General features: G+C 42.2%; 1 protein-coding gene across 1 annotated transcript; it reads left to right on the top strand.

Annotated features, from left to right (window-relative positions):
• The first annotated feature begins 48 nt into the window (after window positions 1-48).
• On the top strand, window positions 49-9124 carry dlst (dihydrolipoamide S-succinyltransferase). The gene is made up of 15 exons (XM_087779423.1): window positions 49-189; window positions 2497-2530; window positions 2601-2640; window positions 2753-2814; window positions 2888-2962; window positions 3039-3094; window positions 3310-3418; window positions 4638-4805; window positions 4980-5065; window positions 5555-5652; window positions 7258-7388; window positions 7516-7589; window positions 7664-7747; window positions 7819-7986; window positions 8608-9124. Exons 1-15 carry the CDS (start codon window positions 127-129, stop codon window positions 8740-8742), a joined length of 1383 nt encoding a protein of 460 aa, XP_087635549.1. The 5' UTR covers window positions 49-126; the 3' UTR covers window positions 8743-9124.
• The last annotated feature ends 65 nt before the right edge of the window (window positions 9125-9189 follow it).

Here is a 9189-nt window from a genome sequence, read left to right as displayed (position 1 = left end):
ACACTGTCCCTTCCCCCCCTCCGCCCGCCATCTTGGTTTGCTCCTGTCCACCTCCGGCAGCTCCGCCGTCACTCCCGAACACCGGCGCTTCCCTCTCCGCTGACTGGCTGCCGCCGCACAGCCACCATGTTAGCTCACTCCCGGTGTCTCTCCCGCAACTTTGGCCGCTCGCTGTCTCTCCTCCGCCAGGTAGGACACCCGCCAGGATAGACGGTGTTTGGCTGATGTTTTGAAAGCTTTCCAGGCGACAGTTGAAGGTGCTCTCCCACGGTTAGCATTAGCATTAGCATCTCCGGGCCCGCCCAGGCCGTAGCAATGTGAGCCAAGGACAGTTTGACAGTCAACTTCCCTCTGCATTTTTATTGTACGATATCATGACTGTAACCACCGGATTAAACTACTATAAACACGCGTTTAAATGCAGTTATTTTTGAATAGTGTCAGTTTCAGTTATTACTCCCTAAGGCAGCAGTTGTTAGCAACATGCTAGTTGTAGCCAAACACTGCTAGCTTAAGGTCATCCTGGTGGATTTATGTCCAGGAACTTTTTATATTTGACATGTCATACGAAGTTAAGCGCATGTTTCCAACATCGGCATTAAAATGTATAGCTTAGATGTAAGTCGGACGTGTAGGTTGTAGTTTTAACCTCTGGACTTTGACTCGAAAACTCGCAATCTGATCAACACAGTGTCTTGTATTTACTTCCACTGACAGCAGAGACTGAGATTTAGATAATTTGTTTGTTTAGGATTTTATTTGTCTTCATCAATTGTTCACATGAAACCGACCGTTAACTTTTAGATAACAACGGAGCTCTGTAGTGACATCACTATTGACTTGAATTGTGATAAGAAACCTATGACGAAAGCCTTGTTACTGGCTATACATTTGGACAAAAAGCTTAATGGCAAACGCTAAAAAAAAAACTTCTACGTATCTACACAGTAAAAACCATTAACACTTTAAATAACCACTACCTGTAACTTTGATGGGGTCATGCCCTTTAAAGACAAACTTTAAAACAACCATCTGTTATCACTATGGAAACGCCTTTTATGTTAATTAATTTTTATTTGTATAGCGCTTTTCCAGACCAGGGTCACAAAGCGCTTAAACAATCAAAACAAAGTTCTCTGTACTATTGAATACCAAATGAAACATCTGTCACTCTTCATCAATCCTAGATTATTACAGTTAAATGCATTACAGTACAGGTTTATGTTGTGCCAAACCTACAACATTAATCACATAATTGTGTATATATAATACACCTTATTCACACAACAGCAGCTCTCCAGTTGAAGTGAACGGTTCACTGTTTTACATTCCACAAACCGGTTACACAACCAGTAACTGAAAATAGTTACACTTCAGGTCTAGAAACTCTGCTTTTCTTCCAGGATAATATTGACTTTAAGGAAATGTAGCATTAGGTGATGACATTTACAAGAAACATCTTTATTAAGAGCAACTCAAGCTGCTGAAGGACTTTTATTGATGTAAATATTGAAGTAACAACTGATTTATTCCAAGACCTTCAATGCTCTGACTTGCATAAATTATGTATAGTGTCAACTCGTCATACGTTACCTGTCCTGCCTTTCTCATCGTTGCACAGATAAACTAATCCTTTCACCAGATAAATCAAAAGGTCTTGTTTGTATAACCAGGTGTTGCCGGATTTGTTCAGACCTGCTTGTGACTTGAAAGAAAGTTTTTGCTGGACTTGACTGTCAGCTAGAAAGGATCACGTGAATTCTTTAAATAACATGTCACTGCGCTCATAGATATCATGTACATGGATGTACACAAGTTCTTTTTATTAATTAATAAAAAGCTTCTATCAAAGAAAGCAAAAGTGGTCCCCCTCAATATGTGGATTTATAAGACCTGTGACTGAGATATAACATGATTCTATGGCCAAACCATTTTTTGGGGTTGATTTAAAACGCATTTAAAGACATTACAAAACTAAATTGAGTTTTCAGTGATCAATGTTGAAAATGATACAACAACGGTCGAGTTCATAGCGAGTCATGGCCAAGCTAAGTTAATGTTAATCTCATTTAACCATCACTCCAGCTGCCAGAACCATCATGAGTAATTTTAATTAATGATATGTTAATCTACCCAGAAGAACGTCTTCAACTCGTTCACCCACACGACCGAGCTTCTATATCCTGTCTAGAGGTTTTCGACAAACATGAGAGCGAGTGTCTGCAGCTCAACTCCTAACTTGTGGTTTCTGACCAGATTTAAATGTCACTCAAACAACATAGTGGGTGGATTTGATCTTCAATGTGGTCCGAGACGTCTGGTGGCAAAATTGTCTGCATTATTAACAGTATTGTACAGTTTCAGCTCCTATCTATAGTGTGTTTGCGTCGAGAGTGCCTGCACGTCATGTTTGAGTGGCCTTTGACCTCCTGCTAGTCTCAGCTGTTTGAGTCCATCACATAAAAAACTGAAAATAGTTCTCCTCTCCTCCAACAGGGGAATAATGTACTGGCACGTCGGGCGACAGCAGGTGAGTGACTTGACTTAAGTGAGTGCAGTTTGGCAGGAAATCTCTAACTCTCTTCTCTCCGCTTCAACAGCAATATCTGCAGGTCCGTCTGCTACCTTCAACAACTCTTTGTAAGTACAGATGTTGACCCGACCGTGATGATCCCCTTAATAGCTGGATTAAGCCTCCATGTCAAGCACACATCACGGTATACATCTGTACTTAACGGTTGTGTTTGTGCAGAAAATCGGATCCTCGATCCAGCATATACCAGATCCATTACTTCAGGACTTCTGTAGCCTTCAGTACGTCCCTATGCCGTCTCACGATTCCCAGCCAACTTGCAAAGTGACGCTCACACTCTAATCTGTCCCGCAGGAGATGAGGTCGTCACAGTCAAGACGCCTGCCTTCGCGGAGTCTGTCACAGAGGGAGACGTGAGGTGGGAAAAAGGTAATTCAGATGCACTTCCAGATCTTAAGGGTGTCGGATGGATGTTTTTTTTATTAACGTTTTTCTGTCCCTGCAGCTGTGGGAGACTCTGTCTTGGAGGACGAGGTTGTGTGCGAGATCGAGACCGACAAGGTGATGTAGTTAAGAGGGTATCGCTCTCACTGTGATGTTAACCATTTATGGTGAAAAAATATTGAATCAGGCATTATTTTAACATTGAATAATCAAACTTTCAGTCTTCATCGTAGTTCGTACATCATTCACTCGTGAAGATCAATGTGTGTGACAAGAATGTAATGCTTAAAAAATGAAATAATATTTAATCTAAACTGCTGTTTCTCCCCCAGACGTCGGTGCAAGTTCCCTCTCCACATACCGGAGTGATCGAGGAGCTCCTGGTGCCAGATGGAGGAAAAGTTGAGGGTGGAACTGCACTGTTCAAGCTGCGCAAAGGAGGTACGTTTAAAATAATCCAACTTGACGCTAAACAAAAATATTAACAAAAGTTAGGATCTAGACCAGTGGTCCACAAACTACGGCGTGCAGGCTGGATATGGATCTTCTCCACATTTGGCTTGGCCCCCTGAACAATATAGAACCACACATTTCTACTCATAATGTTAGGGCCAGATTAACCTTGACTTGTTTGGATTAACATACAGAAAGGTTCCATGGACCGTTTTATGTGAAGAAATCCGATGAGGGTTATTTTTTTATGTGTGGCATTCTGGAAAACATTTTACAGTTTGGGCTCCCATGCGAACATCACACGTTTTTTGTTACAAACTGACCCCGGCCCCCATCCGAGAAGGGAAAAGCTATGTGGCCCTCAATGAAAAAAGATTGAGTATCCCCGATTTGTTGTGAAATGACTTATTGAAAAGCCTCAATTATGTAATTTTGGTTCCCACTTTGTCTCTAATAAGGCATAAAAAAATGCATATATACTAGAGGTGTCAACGTTGTCACGTGTGAACATTACACAGATAAGAAATCATAACTGCTGAGAAAAATGAATCATCGTTCACAAGTTTTTTTTGTCCTCCTCTGCATTCATTTCTCACCGATATATGCCTGCAAGTGACGCGTAGCTGCTCTGGTGTTTGTTTTGGATGAGATGAGATGAGTTGTGTCAATACATTTTTACAGATGTTTACTTGCAGCAAAGAGAAAAGTATTCATACATATGCGTTTATCAGCTTTTGTATTACTAAGGAGTGATGAAGTTCTGTCATTAATCTGTTATTTACACTAATTAAGTTTGGAAGTGAGTCTACAAGAGTAAATACTTTCTGTCTGAGAACTGGATAGGCTTTGCTGTGAGGGAATTGGGAGATGTTTGAATTGAGACAGAACCCTCTAGTGGTTGTATCGCGAACGGCATGTCACCAGTTACGTAGTGGTTAAATTGTAAATGTTGATGATACTAAAAAATAATAAATTTAAAATAATGTTGTTTAAATCAAACAATCTATATTCCAACCCTCCTGGGGATGTGTGTAGTTTTAATGTTTTTTCTTGTACTTGGTGCGTTATGGAACTCCTAATGGTATACTGTAAAAAGTATAATAACAAAACACATTTGCAAAAAGTTTCTACAGTTTTCATACCCCAGTGTAGAACATTCAGACGTAGATCAGTCGGTGATTTGATCGACTGTCGTCTCTGTCCTCAGCTGGAGCTCCCAAAGCAGCAGAAGCCCCTAAAGCCGAAGCTCCAGCAGCAGCAGCTCCTTCTGCACCTCCTCCCCCTCCCCCTCCTCCCCCGTCAGCTGTGGGCCCCATCCCAACCAGCATGCCCCCTGTGCCACCTGTGCCAGCACATGCTATGGACTCCAAACCAGGTTAGACAGACGGTCAATGTCATGTGAGAGCCGCCCGGGCCCGACATCTGTGCTGTCGAACCCAGCGAGCGCGGCCGTGATTAATGACTCTGCGGCTCCGTGGACCGGAACGCGGGCGGCTAAACCGATGTTGACTAAAGCTGCTTCTTCCTTCCTTGTTTCTCTCTCCACAAGTGTCGGCGATCAAGCCCACCATCACTCCCGCGGCCCCCGGGGTTCCCGCGGCCGGAGGCGCCAAGCCTGGCAGGACTGAGAGCAGGGTAAGTCAAAGATCTAAAACGTAGTAACAACACCCTGAAGAAGTCCAGAGAGACATCTGAGATGTTTTAACATGTTGACAATAGCAAACTTGCGCTTGTGCACAGGTGTTTTTAGCTGCCATGGTAGGACTTGATTCCGATTATGGTTTTTGAGTGGAACTTAAATATGTGCTCTTAACCGACTGACACGTTTTCGTCTTAATCCCTCTCACTGAACTCATCTCTGCAGCTGTGCGGTTATTGAGCTGAGAACTCTTGTGCAGTTGAATCTGGTCTGTTTATGAGTCAAAAGCCACGTTTCTCTGGTTTCAGAGAAGTTCAGAGATGACTTTTAGTCAATGTGTAGAGTCAGAATGTGTTAAATTGCAACAGGAAGACGACAACAATTAAAAGAAAAAAAGCTAGTTTTTCAGTAAATGTGACTCGTTCTAAATCTCAAGTACCTCGCTATGATATCGTCAGATTGTTGAATCCGTTTCCTGTTTTCAGGTGAAGATGAATCGCATGAGACTGAGAATCGCTCAGAGACTGAAGGAGGCCCAGAACACCTGTGCGATGTTGACCACGTTCAATGAAATCGACATGAGGTACGGATTGTTTCTTTTAATTGGAAAACCAAACAATCAAGTTGTGTTGCCACATGGTGGCTGTATATAATTAAGAATTATTAAAATTATTTACAGTCAAAATATTAACTGAACATATTTATTAAATTGACGATAATTTAACTTTAATCTAAACTGATTTAATTATTTATTTACATGGTTATTGTCCAATATGCATCAATCATTTGCAGCTTGTATTAAGAACTTGTTTGGAGTCCAGTAGTGACCAAAATGACTGTGGAGCAGGTGACATGTTTGTGGAGATGATGTTAGGAGGCGTCCTCGCTACGATAGTAAACAGAAGTGATTTCATCAGGGTCTCGTGATGCATTTGTCCGGCTCGAGCTGTGTGTTGGTGTTAAAAGTGCTCAAGTGCTTCGATCAGAATCACGCAGCGGAAAAAGCTTTTTGAAACTCGATACCCCCTTAAAGACAGGAATGTAAATATTTGGGCCTAATTCCATCTAAAAACCAAGATAAGAACGGTGGAAACAGGTTTTTATTAATTTACAAGGAAATGTTGTTGTCTGCACTGGACCCCGGAGCCTGAGAGGACACTTTGAGGATTTCTTCCCCCCCCCCCGGCAAATGTGTGGTGTCGGCTTTCGGCTATTCAGGGTTTTCTCTGCGTCCTAATTGAATTGACATTGACGGTCTGGAGGAAGACTTCCCAGGCCGGGGCTCAGCTGGAGCCGAAGGAGCGAGTCGGAGCATGAGGCCGGAGCATCTGCGGGGGCCCGCAGAGACCGGCGCGCTGAGTGGGGGGCGGCCTCCGCCGATATGGGCTTTTATGACAGGCCAATAAGATTTACCGGCTCTAGAAAGTGAAGATTTTTATCGCTTCTTCTCTCCTTTCGCGGAGAGTCTGTGTCTTGGGAGGGGCTAATCGCGTTAGCGGCGAAACCCTAGAGCTCCAACAGGGTTAGAGACAGGAAAACAAACAATTAAAAAAGGGGAAACGGTGAAAGGATTAGGAGTGTACTTGGGGAGTGGAAGTTGCAGGCGCTCTGATGATGGGGATAAATATTAAGTCACGTGCGACACAGAAGGATGACGTATGTGAGACTTGCTGGGAGTTTCAGACCAGATAGATTTTGTCACTCATTTACTCGAGACCTGTCACTTATTTATGTGACTTATCAGTCAACTTTCAGACAATAATCATGGATAACGACTAAACGAGTGTTGCTACTTGAAATGAGACACTTTTATTCTACAAAAATAATAGATACAATTCTCATTATTAACGTGCGAGAAGTTCAAAACTTTTAAAACTACATCATGTTTCTTTTGTTCAGTAAAATATTTAATTCTTTTCTGTGAGTGCATTCTTAGAATTGCATAACTTTAATTTAAATTGAAATAAGATTTATATTAAAAGATTTTCTTGGTCTGATTTTGGATTATTTGTTAAAACTAATCAGTGTAAATTACAATTTTATGCTTTACTTTTAACCAAAAAGACTAATTTAAATAGATAAAAAACAAGTATATGGTTGTTTTTGTGCAGCAGGAGACTATACATATGATAATTGACATTATTGTCTATAGGGTTATCTCACAGTGTTGATTTTTTTCTCTCCGCAGCAACATCTCTGAATTGAGGAAGACTTACAAAGACGCCTTCCTGAAGAAGCACAACATCAAGCTTGGTTTCATGTCTGCCTTTGTGAAAGCTGCAGCCTACGCTCTGACCGACCAGCCTGCTGTCAACGGCGGTAAACTAACCTCAGACTTTCCCCAACATTCACTCTCGGTGGTCTGCTGCTGCAGCTGCTCGTCGTGAACCTTGGAAGACATTTAAGAAAAATAATTTAATAGATATGTCATTTGTTTTTCTTGTAGCCATCGACGATACGACCAAAGAGATCGTGTACAGGGACTACGTGGACATCAGCGTCGCCGTGGCAACGCCAAAGGTAAAATGATCATGAATAATAACGTCGAAAGACAGCGTGACGGTTGTTGCTGATTGATTTGTTCTCTCCTGCAGGGTCTGGTCGTCCCCGTCATTAGGAACGTTGAGGGAATGAACTTCGCAGACATCGAGAAGACCATCAACATGTTGGGCGAGAAGGTGCGCGGCGCGTCGGGATGTTTTCTTTGTCGTTCGTCCAACCGTCTAACCTGAGCGTATGATTTCCTCAGGCTCGCAACAACGAGCTGGCGGTCGAGGACATGGACGGAGGAACCTTTACAATCAGCAACGGCGGCGTCTTCGGGTCCATGTTTGGCACGCCCATCATCAACCCGCCGCAGTCGGCCATCTTGGGCATGCACGGCATCTTTGACAGGCCGGTGGCGATCAATGGAAAGGTAGGTCTTTTTTTGTTTGTTAAATATTTAGCTTGAATTAGTTGATCCTGACTTTACCAATGACCTGGCGCTATCAAGGAACTATTGTGTAGATTCTTTTTAAGTTTTCTGCGGTAAATGTTTGGTAAAATACCGAAGATCGCCACATGGAGGAGCTATTGTCTTTGAATAACAAGGCAATTGTGCTCTTTTTCAACGTGTTTTCTTGCTCTTCACTTTCCAGATATTTTTACTTTTTAATTATACATTGCTTTTTAAACCATTCTTAGTATTTCAATTGTATTTGCCTGGCAGATGTTTTCTAATGGTTTGTAGTTAATGGTATCTAAGAAGCAATTTTTTTTAAGAACTTGAAAAACGTTTTATTTTAAATTAAGTTTCAAGTGTTCTCTTTACAGGCGTCATTTTAAGGTTTATGTGCTCTTGAATCAAACTTTTTAACTTGTGCGTCTGTCAAACTCATCAATGCATTACTATGACCACTAGAGGGAGACAACGTCTCTACACATGTATCCGTCGGGGCAGCATATATACTGGGGCAGCTGTTCAAACCAAACCCACGAAGAAAATTAAGGTTAATTAAGGTGTTGAGTCGTGTGAACACATTTGTCGTTCCCGCAGGTTGAGATCCGTCCCATGATGTACGTTGCTCTAACGTACGATCATCGCCTGATCGACGGAAGGGAGGCCGTCACCTTCCTGCGCAAGATCAAGTCCGTGGTGGAGGACCCCCGAGTGCTGCTCCTCGACATGTAAACCGTCTCCTGAGCCCTGGACACCACGACAACTGTGCTCACCCGAAGAAAAACGACTGCAATTATGTGTTTCTCGTCCGGTCGACTAGAGGGGGTTCTTAAAAGAACTCGTGTGCGTCATATGTAATTTTCTACATACAACAGAAAGCTTTTCATCCTACGAGGTGACGATTGAATAGTTAAACAGCTTAGTGTCTGCTTATCATTTTTTGGGGGGTAAAATGAGCACACACCGGACCACAGGAAGATGTCATGTCCAAAGTTAGGAACCCTCTGAGAATCATGCCATCTGTCTGAAAGAAGCCAGGAAAGATCTCTTTATGCTGTTTAAAAAAAAAAGACTATTTAAGAGTTTTAAACAATAAACTTTGCGTTACACTAAACCGTCTTTTTCATTGTTGCAAATATGAGAAGTTTTGAAGTTCAAGCAGCAAAGACATTTAAAATC

Source organism: Callionymus lyra, chromosome 18, assembly GCF_982586985.1.
Source record: "Callionymus lyra chromosome 18, fCalLyr1.hap1.1, whole genome shotgun sequence".
Taxonomy (NCBI): domain Eukaryota; kingdom Metazoa; phylum Chordata; class Actinopteri; order Syngnathiformes; family Callionymidae; genus Callionymus; species Callionymus lyra.
The sequence above is the reverse complement of the archived record's forward strand: the minus strand, read 5'-3'. Positions and strand labels throughout refer to the sequence as shown.